The following is an 18,263-nucleotide window of genomic DNA, read 5'->3' as shown; positions in this document are numbered from 1 at the left end:
CACTCTATCCCTACTTCCCACTCTAGCTAGGGTCCAATCACATACATAAAAATTAACTTCATCCCAAGTTAATTGAGATACTTTGGACACGAGAATTAAGAAAGTAAAGAGAGAATATAGTAGATAAGTGAAGAGAGAATATAGTACTAGTAGATAGTAAAAAAGGTTAATATTTATCAAAAAGATGATACTCCGCATATCACTTTGTTGGGACGTCCCAATAAGGGAAAAAGGGTAATGACCTAATGATAAACGAATATATTAATCGTCTTATATTAAGCAAACTCGGCTACGTATAAGAAGAAGTCCAAAAACCTTGCCTAAGACAGCCAACCATCTAAGGCTCTAATCCAGCATCATGTTTTTAGTAGAGTTCAAGCATTTTTCAATATAATTTTCATACCATAATGTCACGGCCACGGGCATAATGGTTTTCTTATTGAAACGAAATATGAATGAAATGTACAGACTACCGAGATACAACAGGTTTTCAAAATAGTCTTCTATGTTCTTCAAAATAAAGGAAGGTTCCATTGTAAATACAGTTAAACTGCAGGAGTTCAAGTTTTTCTCTTGAATTATATCTAAAGTCAATTATCTCTACAAAGAGCCTTCAAAAAATTTCATGAATTTAGGGACATCGTATGATGTTAACAGGCAACCTGCTTATTTTTACCTCACTTTAGTCGTAAGGCGTTCCTAATTCCAGAATAGATTAGCCCTAGAGACCTTCCTATCAAGCAGACAAGGACGAACGAGATAGCATCACTGACTTTTGCAACAAGCTTCTTGACAATCGGCATGCTGATGTCGGCCAATTCAAGGAAGAGACTGAAGTAGTACCTCCTGCAACAGCAAATACAGTGTATAATTGAGTTGAAAACGTTAGAAGGTGGCTTCTTATAACTGCATCATCTAAGGGAGCGAGCAGGAAGATGCAAAAAAATGGGTCCATTCAATGTGTTACAGAAAAATTCTAAGATTTAAAAATCATCCACAAAACCATTCTTCCAACATTATAAAAAAAACACTTTCCAGAGATACTACGTACTCCCTGACTAAAGAGAGGGGTATCTTATTTCCGTCACGGGAAAGTTTATGTTACTAGGAAGCATTTCAGTGAAATAAGATTGTCTCCAATGTTGATGTCAAAGCCATTTAATCATCATAAATACAAAACTTCGAAGAATCTGAATTTCCACAAATATCCCAGTAGATATTTGCAATTGGGCCATATTTCGCTTCTGGACTTACTGAAGATATATTATCACATTTATTATGGAATGAATGTAGAAATGAGTGCACGTGTTAATATTAAACAACTATGAAAAAAATGAGCTTATTAACTCAGTCACGCAGATAAATAACAAGTGAATGGTAAACAAAGTAGAACGTACCACCCAACCAAGGCCCTCAGTTCCTTGGTCCTCTTAACAGGTACAGATATGCTATTGATGGTAACATAACGTAGTGCAGATGATACGGGATCTGATCTCATAAAACTAATCTTCTTTAACCAACCAAAAAGTTCAGTCTCATTGCCTCTGGACTCATTAGGTTGACTTTCAAGTATGCAAAGGTCAAATCGGTCCTCATACATAGATGCCACTGCAGCCATGTTTTGATGCAACCATTGATGCATTGCCACCTGTCATCCAGAGGCCTTTTCCTGTCATGATATGTAAAAGGAGATACAAATGGAAGCACAATAGTATTTTGGTCGTTTTGAAAACCCAGTATTTACTAAACCATATCCTAGTCATCAACCCTGTGAAGTAAGAACATCCTAACCACATACTATTAGCTAATAGACCTAATCTTGCTTGTGTCCTTTATGTATCACCCACAATGTGAGAGAGATCAGCACAACTATCCAGATTTTGACAGTGATCCTCAGATCCTCAGAGTTTGGTTCATTAGCAGCTTTACGTAATTCAGTTAATCTGGTTTTGGGTGGGAAGATTGTCTTTGTTCTTTTTTCCATCAGAGGCCATCTTCTATTTGTACTTATCATTTGCTAGTGTTTTGCCACTTGAGGATCCATTATTATATGACAAGGCTAAGACAGGAATAAGGATCAAGTCCCTATGGAAAGTAATTATAGCAGATGGTTCATTTATGCAATTAATTTCCGGAATAACATTTTCAACCCTTCTAAGGATTTCAAATTTCATTTTTCCCACTTGTAAGTTGTAAGTTGTAACTTGCTTGGGTCCTGAACAGTGAACACTATCAGAATTGTATAATAATAAAAAAATTATAAAGTGCATTTTGTATCCTCAAAAATAAGCTGCAATGTGCAAAGTTCCTGTTGAGTACATGTATATGTTATTGCATCAAGAAAAACATAAATATTATTCTTCATAGGACTCGGTTTGCTTGAATCAGAAACAACAGCTATGAATTAAACAGGTCCAAATATAACGTTGGCAGCATTTTGGTAATGTATTTATTTGGAATATTAAACACAATACAACTTTTATTTAACAAAATAAAACTCTAAAAATAAAGAGAACAAAATAAATTTAATAAAAACACAAAGAATTCAATTAGAAACACACACGTGTGACGCTACGCTACAAAAAATAACACACAAAACCTTGTTTCTCTCTTTCATAAACGCTAGAACACATTTTAGGGAATTTTTTCAAATTTTTTTTGATTATTGGGAAATACCAAACTAATCTGAAAGTTCATGATTTATGGTACTAATTTGAAAGTTCATGGGAAAACCCAAAATCTGGGCAAAGTTCATGATATTAAAGACCAATTTCCCTACAGATTAACCACACTTCCAGAGACAGTCGAGATACAAAAAATGAGTTCATATGCACAGAAACCAAAAGGATGGAAATTACAAAATGGGAATAAAAATATAAATATAAGGCAATACCTCATTGCGTAATCTCTGAAGTGATCTGGTCGAGAGGTTACACAAGCTCAAACCAAGATTGTTCATTTCATTGGACAAGCTACTATCCACAGATATAAGCTCCAAGTACATGCTTGCAATGCCATCTGCTAATGTGATCAGCAAATCTTCTAATATGGCTACTCCATGGTGGATGAACAAGGTAGAGTTATAGTAGCCACCTTTCCTGTCAATGCATAAGTTGAGGTACATTGGGGGGTTTTCTTGACCATGGTCATATACTTTATGTATGTTTTGTTTATATAAGTTGATCCTTTCAGCGCATGTTCAATTCATTTCCCAAACTTCTTTCCCTATTCTTTAATCCAACCCTAGTATGGATCCGGAAGTCGTGCCCTCCCTTTCGAATGCAGGTTTTACAGATCTCATATTTTGGCGCACTCATGGAAGATTCTGAAGGTACCAATACATTGTAATTCCTTCAAGAAAGGCTTTCTCATCTTACACCATCATAATATCTTTAGATTACTTATTTTGGTGCATCTTCTCAGTCATTCCTTAATCCATTCAGTGGATCTAAACAAGATACTAATCAAGTAGAGAGAATAGAAGATTCTGGGAGGAACAATATTATATGCGTTAAAAGTGAAATGCAACCAAAGTGAAGAAATGAGCTGGCAAAAAAACAAAGGGAAGGAACCCCAAAGTTGCTCCCAAACATAATTATGCTCCTTTTACCTGGAAGAACCAAATTTAAGGGCATATACCAATTCTGCATATAGATCCTCCTTGCCTGACTTTCTGATATTTTGAAATATGCTGTCATATCTATTCAGCTTACTTTCGGCCAAAGAAAGAAGGTCCTGACAGAGAGAACATTAAAGAAATTATAGTAATGGAATACATCTTAATTCATTTCATGTACTTTATACAACTTGTAGGGGAAACATCACATAAAGATACTTTGTCAGGTTTTCTCGAGATGAGGCGAATCTCCTCTTCAAGCCATGCCATGAATAGAGGGCGGCAGCATTTTTGAAAAGTTTCAGCAAAGACAGCCAAAAATTCCTTTCCAGACTTTTCAGCAGCGTTCACAGAAATATTGGTCACCTGAAGGACAAAATTTCAATTTTTTTAGTAGTGAAGGAAAAACGACATAGAAATAGTGGCATGGAAAGGAAAGAAAAAATGTAGCTTGGCTAAACCTTTTTCTTTATTTTCAAGGACGGGTACATGCTCTATAGGTGCTAAGATAGTGGGGAAGAAGTAAATCTAAAAGGTCCCTTCTCACACTTCCAATGCTTACCTTCTACTATGACTTCAGAAAAAAAGCTTAAGCTATGAAAGCAGTAATACAAATTTAAAGCAACAATACGCAAAATGCTTGCCTCTTTTTTAAGCCACTGAAATGATCTCCAGAGAAGTCTTATTCTAGGACCTTCAGTAACAGCATATAAGCTTGAAGGCTGTGTTGCAGGGTTTAGTTCAAATTTCCCACTGTTATCACTAGGATTTACCCCATCACTAAGAGTAGATAATGAATCCATTAGCTTGCCTCTTACAACATCCCAGGCAAACTGCAACCAAACCTCATCATCATTTGTCGCTGAACTGCAATTGAATAGAACAGTACCTCAAAAATAGAACTTTAAATTTCAATGAGTAGAGTGCTTCTATCATCTTATGCATATCGATACTCGTCAAATGTATGATGATATTTCATCCACTAACCTTCCTTACCTACCCGAGGAGGAAGAGTTTTCAGGGACCACGTCAAAAGGTGGCACACTTGTTTGAGTATTAAATGGAGATTTCTCCTGAGGAACTACTCCAGCCATATACGTAAGGCTAATACTTGCCAAAAGTAGGACTTGATCAATGAACGGGACCCAGTCTGAAGTAGTTGCAGCTGCAGCTACAGCACCAACATTGGCTAGGGCATTCGAGCAATAGCACCTGGTAGTCTTCCATCTTGGACTTCCATTGAGGATTTTATTTTGAGGTGCAATGGTTCTGCAGGAAGACAGCGTACTAACTTTTTTACTTCCACTAGGAAAGACCCTGCAGTGGAGATTAAGAGACAAAACTGAGCAGTTCAATTAAGCAGCAGTGAGCCTCCTTGCTTAAAAAAGTTTAAGATCGTTATGGAAAACCTAGAATTTTAAATGTATACACTTTTGGAATGCAGACACAAACCTTCACACGTTACACTACTACTATGATTGCAAGGAGATCAAGCTTACTGATTTTTGTGATGCACAACTTGCATGCACTACGTCATTACTATGATTGTTAAAGGCCAAGTGGAAAGTATGACTTCTAGAAAAGAACATATATCCCGGACAAGGTAAAACTAAAGCAGGCGATGAATTTAATCAACATAATAAGAATTAAGAAGAAATAAAAACAGATTTTGGAAATTATAAATCTGGCATAATAAGTCAAAGTGTATAAAGTTGAAGGGGTTAATGTCCAGAGTGGGCTAGTTTGACTGGAAGACTGACAAGACCGAAGCAAATATAAAAAGTATCAAGATCAACAGTAATCATACAATGCGACAGATATAATAGTCTGTATGCGCCCAAGCTAAATAATAGTAATATTTGAAATTATATGCATTCTAGCCCATAAGTCATCTTATGCAGTCCTATCGTTCTTCCTTCTTTTTATTCTTCTTTTAGTTTTGTTGTCTGGAACTTTCTCAGTTCTGGTTCTCATTCTTCTTGTTATACATTGGAGAGAAACTACGTAGCACTTGCCTGAAAGTAACCCCAGCATCTAAGATCTATTTTATAGTTTTAAGCCAGTTCAACGAGGTCACAATAAGAATAAAGTAATCATTATTATACTAGTGAAAATAGGGTTCATCCTTCCAACTCGCTACCATGATGTTAATTATCATATGAGACATCAAGCTATGGGTAAGAAGGTCAAACCTTTTGGCGGGGTTATAAGGAATTTTTGGCAGACAAGACCACTCTTCTAAGAGAGTGCCACGAACTTGCAGCTTGACATGAGGTGGAATGGCTGCAAATTCTGCCATTTGCAAGGTACCATACAAGTTCTCAATACGTCCTCTTTGGGCTTATGGACACCATAGAAAAGGCTCGATTTGCTAGATGTTTCAGATTAGCACCTAAAAGAAAAACCAATATTCTGATGTTTGTTTAAATAACCATAAAGAGTTATAATACACGCAAAACACTGATTCTTATACATTAAAGCCTGCATTAGAAAATCTATCTTATAAAAGAATTATAAGTAGCTGAGTAATTAACCTTACAACAAGATACCCTGTTTTCTTCGTTTTAAATGGGATGAAAGAAATAGCAGCTGACTGTTCACTTTCATGTACATTATGATCATTTTGGCTACCAGATAGCTGAGCAGAAAACAGTATCATACACTTCACATTACCGAGAAGGGGTTTCAGCTACAAGTGTTTCAACATTCTTCTACCCTTTAGGTCTATGACACCATTTCCAAAATAATCAGTGCAAATTGTGTCAACACCACACAAAGCATAACATAAACAAATTCAAAGCGTGTAATGCCAATTATAAGCAATGTGCGAATATTCTCCCCAACCAAATTTCCGATTCCAAATCAGTAAACTGCACACAACAATGCAACTGCGATGCAGTACCAACAAAAAGAAGGCCACATGACATAATAACACCACAACGCAGCTGGAAATCTCCACTATTGCTAAAAAATAAGTAAAATCACACTAGAAGAGCAAATCAGCTCTAGGTTCATTCATGGAAATCTAAAACCCAAATGGCGCTAATTCATTCACATTAGGTAATATACTAAATTCAAAAGAAATTGGCGTTCAAATTCCGCGAATCTGGATTGGCAAGTGAAATGTATGTAGAGCCAAAAGTCAACGAAAGGTTACCCGAAACGAAATTCAGATTCGTCAAACATGATACAAATTGAATAACTAAAGTAGTGAGGAGACATAAAAGGTTTTGAGAGAAGAAAAAAGAACAAACAAATGTGGCTAAATAGCAGAGGTGTGAAGGATTGGAGGAGAAGAGGATTGGGAGTGTGCGAACCTGATTTTCCACGTGAAGATTATTCTCTGAAAATGAGAGAAAATGGAAGGGATACATTATACATACCCCTATGGCGATTATCCGTCAAATGACAAATCTAGTGAATAGCTGAATAATATTACTCCTATCTTTCCTAAGTTTATTGACTTTCGCAGGAGTTTTAAGAAATTTTAAAAAAAGTAATTTAAAAAAAATATCCTGAGACACTAAAAAATAATTAATCTGAGACTTCTAAAATAAGACGGACACTAAAAAAATAATTAATCTGAGACTTCTAAAATAAGTAAGACGGAGGGATTAAGTATAACACAATCCTTTTTAGTTAGTTTATTCACCTACATTTGATTTTTACGGTATCCATGTGTAGATTAGGGTTGAAGAATACTTTTTCTAAAAATAAAAACCTTATAAATGGTACGACCGTACGAGTATTAATTTTAAATTAATAAAGTTGATTAGGGTTTTTTTTTAAGTTGATTAGGGTTAAAGAATAATATTTTTTCCGAAAATAAAAACCTTGAAAATAGTACGAGTATTAATTTTAAACTAATAAAGTAAGAGAGTTAAAGGAAAAAGCGTACTAGTGTAAAATAGGTTCCCCCTTAAAGAAGTTTCCCAAAATGAAGAGTTTCTATTTTAAAGAAACGGAATAAAAATGGAAGGGTTTATATTTTAGAAAACGGGCGAGTACCGAAATACTGAAAATACTTATCGCATCAAAAAATACTATAAATACCGATTTATGATACAATATGATATCTTACAGATTGATTTTGGTACGGTAAATATATAAATTTTCCCATATCGCAGTATACCAGACATATGATAATACAAAAAAATGCGGTGTAAAATAAACATGTAGTATCATATCTGTGTAAATATATATTGAATGTCTGATATATACTGTATATAAGGGTTATGATCAATTGAGATTTTTTATCCTATTTGAGAATTGAGATTCATTATCAGCCACTCATTTTTATAAAATGAGTGGTTCAGAATTTGTCACATGAAAAATATTTTTAGATTGATTAATTATGAAAAGGGCAGAATGATAATATATAATTGATTTTTAATTTTATTCACTAAATTTATTTTATTTTTAAAATTTTTTACAAATTTTAATATGTACAATCCATGTCAACTACATATATATAATGTCAACTAGGGTCATGATAAACTACAAACTCTCTATAATACAAACTATACAAACTTTAATCCTACTCACTTAATACAAGTAATCAACGGTTAATATAAGAGATTTTTTTAATGTCAACATTTCCTACAAATCTGTACACTCCGTTGATATCGAACAATCAGAATTTGTACACCCCCGTTGACAGAATTTGTACACTTCGTTGACATCAGCCCTCGTTGACATAATTTGTACACTTCGTTGACATAGTTTGGAGTTTTATTATAGTTAGGAGTTTGTATTTGATCACACCTCTTTTCAACTATATGTAAAATGTTGTTATTGACAAAATTTATACGTTAAATGTTGATGTTGACATTAATTATATGTAAAACGTTGTTGTTGGCATTAATTATATAGGTCGTTGACATGAGAATGTTTATTTCTGACATGAATTATATTGCTCGTTGACATAATAACGTATGTTGTTGACATGAATTATATAGGTCGTTGACATAAATTATATGAAAAATGTTGTTGACATAAATTATATGTAAAACGTTGTTGTTGACATAAATAATATAGGTCGTTGACATGAAAATATTTGTTGTTGACATTAATTATTTGTAAAAGTTGTTGTTGACATAATAGTGGACATAAATAACGTTTGTTGTTGACATTGTAGTTGACATAAATAACATTTGGTGTTGACACTACATAAATATCATTTGTTGTTGACATCGTAGTTGACATTGCGCGAAAATAACAATTATGCCCCCTAGTTGACATAATGTCTCAGTAGTTGACATCGCGCAAAAAATGTGAATGAATGACTGAAAGTGCATCTTAGCTCTCAATTAGACAAAAAAATCTGAACCTAACAAACCCCTTGTATATAATATTCCGCATTATAATTCTATTACTATATTTATTAAAGAACACATTACTTAATATATTACTACAATCATTTATAAAAATATGAAACTCTAAATTTCCTAAGAAAATGTTAATCATGACTTCAAAAATAGTTTTGAACTTTGAGGTGGTGTTTTATTTCCAAAATAAAATACTACTAAGATATAATCTAGGATTTGAGTTGTGTGATTATTTTAGTCATAGGGGGTTATCTATGACTAATTATTTCACTATTATTCTTCTAGAATTGAGTTATGGGATTGAATCTCATGAACCAAACACATTACATATTTAATCCCATGATATAATATTGCAAACCGAACACCCCTGATTGTTTAAATTTTATTATTTGAAAGTTATGAACATAATTATCTGAAAGCTTTTTTAGGGTTGGGTTTAGTAACCAGATAATTATAAGTAGTAAAATCTCCAATGTTAATTAAGGCCCAGATCAATTAATTTGTTGGTTAACTAATTCTAGGTGTATTGAATTTTGAAATTAAATATGATAAAAAGGTAAGAAAAAGCTCTCAAGCAAATCGACTCAAATGGTGCATATATCTACGTAAATGAATGCGGCAATAGATCTATGGATTTCGAGACCGAATCATTTATCAAATAATTCTATTACTATTCAAATTCCATGACATTTTGGGGCGTAGCCAAAAAATCATACCATAGGAGGGAAAATTATATCTAGAGTAATTTTATGAATTCTAATAAGGAGGCATTTAGTGAAAAAGTTAATGTATATTCGGAAATTTGTACAAAAATATAGAAGGATTTGTGTGGGTGAGGAGGGGCAAAGTGCAAAGTGCACGGAGTAATTTTATGAATTCTAATAAGGGTAGTGCAAAGTGCACGGATTACGCAGACCAAAGACAAATCACATGACCTATAGTGCATATTCAACTAAACCTCACACCCGATTCTGTTGTTCATAGGAGCAGCCAACTCATTTATCAAATTCTATCCACGTTCAAAAATTAATTATTAGTTAATTACAAAATTTGGCTGAGTAACTAATTTCAAATTATTTACTCCCTCTGTCCCATAAAAATATGGGCGAATGAAATGACACAATAATTAAGATAAAATTGGTAAAATAAGAGAGATGAAGGGAATGATATCTAAAGTATAGTTACTGATTAGTTGGACCTACATTATTAAATTGATATAATTTTCTAAAAATGAAATGCAAATATTTTTGTTGGACGAACGAAAATGGAAAGTCCACATATTTTTATGGGACGAGCGAGAATGGAAAGTCCAAATATTTTTATGGGACGATATAATTATTACCAAAATATTTAAAAATACAACCTCCTAACATTCCAAATTTCCATATGTGAACATATTTCGAGTGAAAAAAGAATCCAAGCCTCGGAGTCCCACACCACTTACACCCGAGCCACTTGGTTCAGAAGAAACGAGGCAACATAATATATTTAATTCAGCACTCTTGCTTCTAAGTTCCAGCTCAGCAATTATAGTGATACCCGCGTCGCAATCAAGATGCTTAAACATCGATCATCTTTCCCCAGCAGGTCAGCAGTGGTCCCACGTGTGTAAACTCCACTGCCACTTCACTAACATTAAAGCTGCTCGATATATAACGCCTTCACATTCCTACCCCTCCGACCCTCCCATTTAACATAGTCCCCACAACGAGCCTCCATCCGAGCCTCCGCACCTATATAACTCCGGCGTTTGATTCCCCCTAACAATGCTCAGGCTCAGATCCCGACCGCTTTCCAGCTAATTTTTTCCTTTCCCGTAGCCGATTTATTCTCTCTCATCACTCTTTTAGTCAGCTATGTTTCTTTCTTCGCACTGGACTTCATGAACTATAAATTTTTTGTTAATCCTGCTAATTTTTTTTTTGTATTTTATCTGATTTTAGAACCATCTATTGCTTTTGGAACGAGGTATTAAAATTTAAATAGTTGTGGAGAAGCAAGAAATTGAGAGGTGTACAATTTTCGGAGTGTTTGTGTGAGCAAGGAGAAGCTTGATTGAATGATATCGCGATTGCTTTGAGATTCGGAATTCTGATGATTCGAGGGACTAGTTTTGATGAGATTGGATGCGTCTGCGGTTTTGTGAACTGAATTCGGAAATAAGTACGCCAACTTGACCATTTTTGTTTATTTGATATTATTGGACCGGATTCCTGTTAATTGTTATGTAAATTTAGTTTGAAGTCGAGTTCTGATCGGGATCTTGCATGGATCGTAATTGCTGGGTTTGATCTCTCTAATTTGTGTGATTGGGCGTAAAATTAGGGTTTCTAGTTCTTGTGATTGTTTCTACTCTTTTGAGTTAACGGGTTTGCTGATTAAATTGTATTTGCAGGTGCACTTGATTGAGGTATATTCGAGGAGTGAATTCCCCGAGGGAATTAAAATAAAATCATGGCTCAGAGTAACTGGGAAGCTGATAAAATGTAAGGATTGTTATTGTTCATACATTATCTCCTTTATTCCCATTTATTGTTCTTTCCAACGGTAGCATTATCGCTTGATTTACAGGCTCTGTTGCCCTGTTTTATGCTCATTATTTTGCCTGCTGAAAAGGACTTTCAGCTTCAAAATATGTTATTTTGATTACTGAAGCACCGCTGATAAGACTCACACTTGCGATAATGTTTGACAGGCTCGATGTATACATTCATGACTATTTATTGAAAAGAAAACTGCATGATTCTGCAAAAGCTTTCATGACAGAAGGAAAAGTTGCTACAGATCCTGTGGGTAAGGATATGTTTGTTAGTGTTGGATAAGAATCCTTTTGTTGATTCTTGACCTTATGCAACTGCATTATTTCGTGTTGCTTGCGTTGACCTCCTCATTCTAAAGATATGGAATAGTGGATATTATCTTCCTTTCTAACTACTAGTTTTGTTTTAGCTATTGATGCACCAGGAGGATTTCTTTTTGAATGGTGGTCTGTTTTCTGGGACATTTTCATTGCAAGGACAAACGAGAAGCATTCTGAACCAGCTGCAGCTTACATAGAGGTTTGTCAAAATTTGCAGCATTATTTAGTTTCGTTATGAACTTGCACCATGTTGCTTGTGTGAAGTGCACCATTTAATAAATTCTTGTAATTTTTTCAACTAAACATAGACTCAACAATTTAAACAAAGGGAGCAACAACAGCAGCTTCAGATGCAGCAGTTGCAACTCATGCAGCAACGCAGTGCCCAGTTACAGAGAAGGGATCCTAATCATCAACCGCTTGGTGGTCCCATGAATTCTGATGGGATGATGGGCCAGCCATCTGCCAGTGTATTGGCCATGAAGATGTATGAAGAACGGATGAAGCATCCTCACCCCATGGATTCAGATACATCTCCAGGCCTCATTGAAGCTAATAGGATGGCACTTCTTAAATCAGCTTCTGGTCAGCAAGGGTAAAACTGATACAGCCAAATTCAGCACCAGTGAATTTGAAGTTATTATATTGTTTTTAAATTAACAATTAGTTTCTTTTCCTATGGTTGATGCAGGCAGTTGATACAAGGCAACTCTGGGGGTATGTCTGCAGCCTTGCAGCAAATGCAAGGACGGCCTCAACTGGCTACTGTAAGTACCAAAACCATATTTATTGTTTGATGCTTAAGTTTGCTATATTGTATTTTCCAAGATAACAAAAATGTAATCTTGTCGTATTTAGGACAATAAAGGGGAAGTTAACTTGGGCGCAACACAAAAATCTTTGCCTATGGACCCATCATCAATTTATGGGCAGGTTCTCCAGTCAAAGTCTGGACTGGGTGGTGCAGGTAACATTACTGACCTCCCCAAATTTCCTTTTTTTGATCTTAGTGTTTCATGAAGTAGTTCATGTAATCTCCTTTTCCATGCCAATGTCAAGCTCTTGTAAAATGTAAGCAGTATGTACATTGAGCATTTGTCATAACATCTTTAAAGGGAAAGAGCTGCTCCTGCCATTTTCCTTTGTGGCATGTTATGATTGCTTTAAGCTCCATCTGGCATCAAAGTTTATGTTGCTCAAAATTATATGCAAATGTTCTCTTGCTCTTTCTTAGGAGTAATATTTTTTTACTGTGTCAGGATTAAATCAAGGAGTCACTGGTCTTCCACTGAAGGGTTGGCCTTTAACAGTGAGTTTGTTGTGCTTTATTTGTCTACTATTCTTTTGACGAAGAACCTAAATGAATCTCTTGAGCTCTGATGCTTACAAAATCACACAGGGAATTGATCAATTACGGCCAAGTTTGGGTTTGCAAGTGCAAAAGCCAAACCTGTCCACCCAAAACCAGTTCCTTTTGGCATCACAACAGCAGCAAGCCCTTGCACAGGCCCAGGCACAGGGGAATCTTGGAAATTCTCCTAACTATGGATTTGGAGGAGTGCCAAGGGGAAATTTTAATGCCAAAGATGGTCAACCTCCAAGAAATGATGGATCTATTTACTCCCCTGTACAGTCCAATTCACCTAAGGTTGTTACCGTCTCAGAAATTCTAAATAACACAATTTGACCTTTGAACCTTCATCATGCTAGATTTTCAATTTTTTTGTTTTAGCATTTGAAACTGTTGTGGGACTCTGGAAAACGTTTTCCAAATCAAGCCTGAATATGTACCAATGGGCAAACCATCAATCTAGGTGGAATTCTAGAAACCATGTACAGTGCTAGCTCACAGTAGTTTTGGTCCCTCGCTTCAGATTTTTTGGTATTATGTGAAGTCGTGAAGTATTAACTCTATCTTTAATTTTCTAGTTTGGCTTAGGGTACCCTGTGAGTGGGTGAGTTCGGATGGGATTGTTGGGTGTTAATTAATTTGCTTAGCATACTAGTAAATATTAGTTAAAAGTGTACCTTTTCACTTGTAACATAAGAATTGATTTTGTAAACTAATATATGCACTTGTGATGATTGAATATTCCGAGGTTTGATGAGTATATGTTATGTCTCTATAATTTCAGCTAAAGAATAGGGTTTTGCTTGTAAAGCATGCTGCCAACACAGCTTTGAAAGGGGGTTAAATCGTCTTCTCCTTTTCCGACTTCTTTGTTATATTGATTTTAACAACCAGCTGCTAGCCTTACCATTCAATGACTTGGGTCTAATGGATATATGTTAAGTACTACTACTACTACTACTACTACTACTAAAGATGATTAGGTTTTTCTACTTTATACTAATAAATCAATTATTCTTACAAGGAGTCTAGGACAATGGGATATGCTGATTTGGATAGTTTTAAACTGCTAAGTTAAGATGTGCTATCTACAATCAGAACAATACAATTGACTCCCTTTATGATTAGTGGCATATAATAAGTTTTTGTACGTGGAAAATAATATTCCTTATTCTGAGCAGCTGAAAATGGGCCAAATGCAGCAGTCGTCCTCACAACAACAGGATCAGTTGCAGCAGCAGCAGCAGCAATTGCAGCAGGTTAGTTAATTCCAGGGTACATGTTGATAGTATTTAGTTGTCCGAATCGTGCTGATTTTCAGTTATGGCAGTTCGTATGTGTAATTTGTTTTAACTGTTCCTTTGGCACATGTACATCTATCCTTCTTCCCTGACGATCCCCTGACTTTTGTCATACATAATAAAATGATGATCGCTTTGCCGTGAAACAGAATAATAGGAAAAGGAAACAACACTCTTCATCTGGACCTGCCAATAGCACAGGTACTGGAAATACGGTAGGCCCCTCCCCAGGTTCACCACAATCAACGCATACACCCGGTGATGGGATGACCACAGCCAGCAGCCTGCACAATGTTAATAGTGTTTCCAAGAGTATGATGATGTATGGTGGAGATGGAGCTGGTGGAATCGCATCATCTACAAATCAGCTTGTGAGACCTAGTTTTGTCATTAATTATTGATTTTATTTTGAATTTCATTTTCACCTAACAAAGTATTTATTTGTATTTCATTTTTTATTGTTTAGGAGCATTCAATGTGGAGTTCATAATCTGTGTAAGATTGAGTCTTCATACTAATACATTGGTTTTTTTTTCACAGGATGATTTGGAGAATTTTGGTGACGTTGGTTCCCTTGAAGATAATGTAGAATCCTTCTTGTCTCATGATGGGGGCGATGGCAATATGTATGGCTCTTTAAAACAAAATCTTACTGAGCATAAAACAGAGACTTCTAAAGGTGGTATATGATATCTAGGCATGTTGTCTTCCGCTGCTTCATACAGCTTCTATTGCTATAACTCGCGTTCATAATTTTCCTATTTAAGGTTTTTCATTTGGAGAAGTTGGTTGCATTCGAACAAGAAATAAAGTGACTTGTTGCCATTTTTCTTCGGATGGGAAACTGTTAGCAAGTGCTGGGCATGACAAGAAGGTGGGGTGACTAAGCTCTCAGATATCGTGTTTCAATAAATTGAACGTGTTCCATGTCATTACATGCCGTTTGCATTTGTTTACCTAAGGTTTAGTTACATTGTTCCCCAACTTTTCTACTCACTTCTCTTGGTCCTTGGACTAGGCTGTTCTTTGGAATATGGATACCTTACAAACAGAGAGCACCCCAGAAGAACACCAGTACTTAATTACTGATGTTCGCTTCCGGCCAAATTCTACTCAACTTGCTACAGCTTCATTTGACAAGTCCGTCAGATTGTGGGATGCAGCTAATGTAATTACTTCTTCCCTTCGCTTTGATAAATTTTAAATTGTTGATAGCTGGCAAAAAACTATTGAAGCATGTGCCTGCTCACCTACAAGGAACATTCTAATCATAACTTATTCATATAGTAGTATTATGTAGTTGAACATAGAAAAAAAAAACCTACATTCTGATTTTGATTATATAATGAAGTCATATGTGTTGATTGAGGCACTTACCCTGTTTAATTTATCTTTGCACAGCCAAGCTATTGTCTTCAAGCTTACACCGGGCATAGTTCCCATGTCATGTCCCTCGACTTCCATCCTAAGAAGAATGATCTTTTTTGTTTCTGTGATAGTTCAAATGAGATACGTTATTGGAGTATTAACCCATTCACCTGCACTCGCATGTCGAAGGTTGGGTATCTAACTCATCTTTTGTTCACAAATATCTATATCCCCAATAGTTTCAGTTTCATAAGTTGTAATTTTGAATATAATCTTCTTGTCTGCATGCAGCAAGTAGGAAGTGCACAAGTGAGGTTTCAACCTATAACTGGACATCTATTGGCAGCTGCTTCAGACAAGGTGGTTTCCATCTTTGACGTGGAAAACGACAGGCAGACACATTCATTCCAGGTTTCTTGCTTGCTATTGACATCTTGGGTTTGGGCCTAAGGTTGAGCAATGCAATTTATATGTCATCTTATAACTTTTGGTGATTCATTAGGGACATTCTGGTGTTGTCAACTATCTTTGCTGGGATCTCAATGGTGAGCTGTTGGCTTCTGTCAGTGAGGACAGCATCAAAGTTTGGTCATTAGCCTCGGGAGAGTGCATACATGAGCTCAATTCTAATGGAAACCAATTTCATTCTTGTGTATTCCATCCAAGTTATTCTGCTCTCTTGGTGATTGGAGGACTACGGGTAGCCAACTCTCTCTCTCTCTCTCTCATTCAAGCCGGACTCAAGCACATATGTAAATAATCTTTTGCCTACTTTGGTTGTCTAACATGCTGGTTCCCTTCATTCGTAGGCTTTGGAGTTGTGGAACATGGTAGAGAACAAGAGCATGACGGTTCCTGCACACGAGAATATAATTGCTTCACTGGCACAGTCATCTCTGACAGGAATGGTTGCCTCCGCTAGCCATGACAGTTCTGTTAAGCTGTGGAAATAATAACACTGGATGATTTTCCTGTAGCAGATGAATTCGTTGATGTTCTTGTGAGATCTGTGATCTCTCTGGGAAGTGTCTGCGTCAGTTATTAGTATCAATATTGGAATGCCACTTTTTACTTGATATACATATATACACCGAGTTAGGGAAGCCGGGGGTCATCCAGAATGCTGCGGAGCTAAGCGGGAACGGGCAGAATACATTCATTAAACACCCTCTCTGCTCCTCCACTCCAACTTATTTAACTAGTAAAACCACTAACGAGTTTGTTGCTGAAAATGAAAATGTGCAGGTCCTCTTTGCTGATTTTTGCTGCTTATTATCCCTTTGTTTCTCTGCTTAATTTGTGGTGGGATCACTTGTTTGTATTTTCTCCTCCATTGTGATAAAGCTATGGAGATTGAAATAAAACTTGTACTACCTCCCTCCGCTCCGCTCATAAAAAATAGTCATATTGTTCCGTTACCTAAATTCAATTTACTATCTATTCTTGGCAGTTTTATCCATTTTTTTTTTCTCTCATAAGTTACCTTAAAACTTGTGTTGTCAAGTAAGGTGGCGTTTGGTATACCCGACAAGATAATATTGAGATGGATACTTTTCACTATTTTTGTAGTACTGCTCTTTTACCATTTCCCCATCTTTTTAGCATAATAATTGTAGGGTATAAGTCACGTGTTTAATGTTAGAAGTCAGCACATTCATCTTAATTATCTTTTTGGCATTTGATTTGATTAGGTTTTTTTTTTTTGGATATTAAAATAAACTTGACTTCACTTTGCATCATGGCAAGGCAAGATATTATAATTTGGGGTATTAAAATTGATTTTATTTCCCTTTCAAATATAAGTATATAATCTCTGTTTAGCTTGGTTAAATCATAAATTTAAGGTTATTTATCACAAAAATCATGGATTTTGTTTAAAATTTGTTATGTTCCACAATTTTCAAAATTATCTGTAAAAACTACGAATTTTAACATTTTTCTTAAATTTTTACTAAACAAATATTCTAACTGTCTATTTATAATATATTGTTGATATTGCACATATTTTTTAAATTGATGACATTCATAAATTATGTACCAAGTCTATTGAAGAAAATGATAAAATTCGCTATTGGATGGAATTTTTGAATGTTGCAAAGACACAATTTCACCGATATTCGATCTCATGGAAAATTTGAAAGAAAAAATTCATAATTTTACAACAATTGTTATTGACCAGAATTTGATATACTACTACCATTTTCCAAAAGTTGGCAAACATAAGCACAAACTATTTTTAGTTGATTAAATGAGAACAAACTTTTGAGATGAATGTAGGGTTTAAATTCAATGAGTCTCAAATGAAAAATATTCATTTAGTGAGCAATATCATATTTGAGGCTGTGGTGGACAGTCTTGCTAAGGAAAATGTGATGATAATCGTAGACAACCACAGAAGCAAGCCTGGTTGGTGCTGCAGCAATTTTGATGGTAATTAATG

The 18,263-nt window shown here is 35.4% G+C and overlaps 2 protein-coding genes across 6 annotated transcripts; one reads left to right on the top strand and one right to left on the bottom strand.

Annotated features, from left to right (window-relative positions):
• Positions 1-487: 487 nt before the first annotated feature.
• On the bottom strand, positions 488-7,067 carry LOC121808474. 5 transcript variants are annotated; one of them, XM_042208994.1, is made up of 10 exons: positions 6,934-7,044; positions 6,151-6,340; positions 5,809-6,008; positions 4,613-4,933; positions 4,261-4,483; positions 3,836-3,982; positions 3,611-3,735; positions 2,894-3,098; positions 1,398-1,648; positions 488-846 (listed from the first exon to the last, which is right to left on the bottom strand). In XM_042208994.1, exons 3-10 carry the CDS (start codon positions 5,913-5,915, stop codon positions 678-680), a joined length of 1,548 nt encoding a protein of 515 aa, XP_042064928.1. In that variant the 5' UTR covers positions 5,916-6,008; positions 6,151-6,340; positions 6,934-7,044; the 3' UTR covers positions 488-677. The 5 variants fall into 5 exon arrangements, with proteins under 5 accessions (XP_042064928.1, XP_042064929.1, XP_042064926.1 ...); XM_042208995.1 differs by lacking the exon at positions 6,934-7,044 and adding an exon at positions 6,774-6,910; XM_042208992.1 differs by lacking the exon at positions 6,151-6,340 and having other exon boundaries at positions 6,934-7,067.
• A 3,591-nt stretch (positions 7,068-10,658) lies between these two features.
• On the top strand, positions 10,659-17,278 carry LOC121808392 (transcriptional corepressor LEUNIG_HOMOLOG-like). The gene is made up of 18 exons (XM_042208859.1): positions 10,659-11,106; positions 11,339-11,429; positions 11,639-11,736; positions 11,893-12,002; positions 12,112-12,398; positions 12,495-12,570; positions 12,662-12,770; positions 13,063-13,112; positions 13,203-13,451; positions 14,336-14,413; positions 14,605-14,826; positions 14,996-15,134; positions 15,223-15,329; positions 15,474-15,623; positions 15,857-16,012; positions 16,115-16,234; positions 16,326-16,523; positions 16,633-17,278. Exons 2-18 carry the CDS (start codon positions 11,398-11,400, stop codon positions 16,774-16,776), a joined length of 2,325 nt encoding a protein of 774 aa, XP_042064793.1. The 5' UTR covers positions 10,659-11,106; positions 11,339-11,397; the 3' UTR covers positions 16,777-17,278.
• Positions 17,279-18,263: the final 985 nt, after the last annotated feature.

The sequence above is a fragment of the Salvia splendens genome, chromosome 6 (genome assembly GCF_004379255.2).
Source record: "Salvia splendens isolate huo1 chromosome 6, SspV2, whole genome shotgun sequence".
Lineage (NCBI taxonomy): Eukaryota > Viridiplantae > Streptophyta > Magnoliopsida > Lamiales > Lamiaceae > Salvia > Salvia splendens.
The sequence above is the reverse complement of the archived record's forward strand: the minus strand, read 5'-3'. Positions and strand labels throughout refer to the sequence as shown.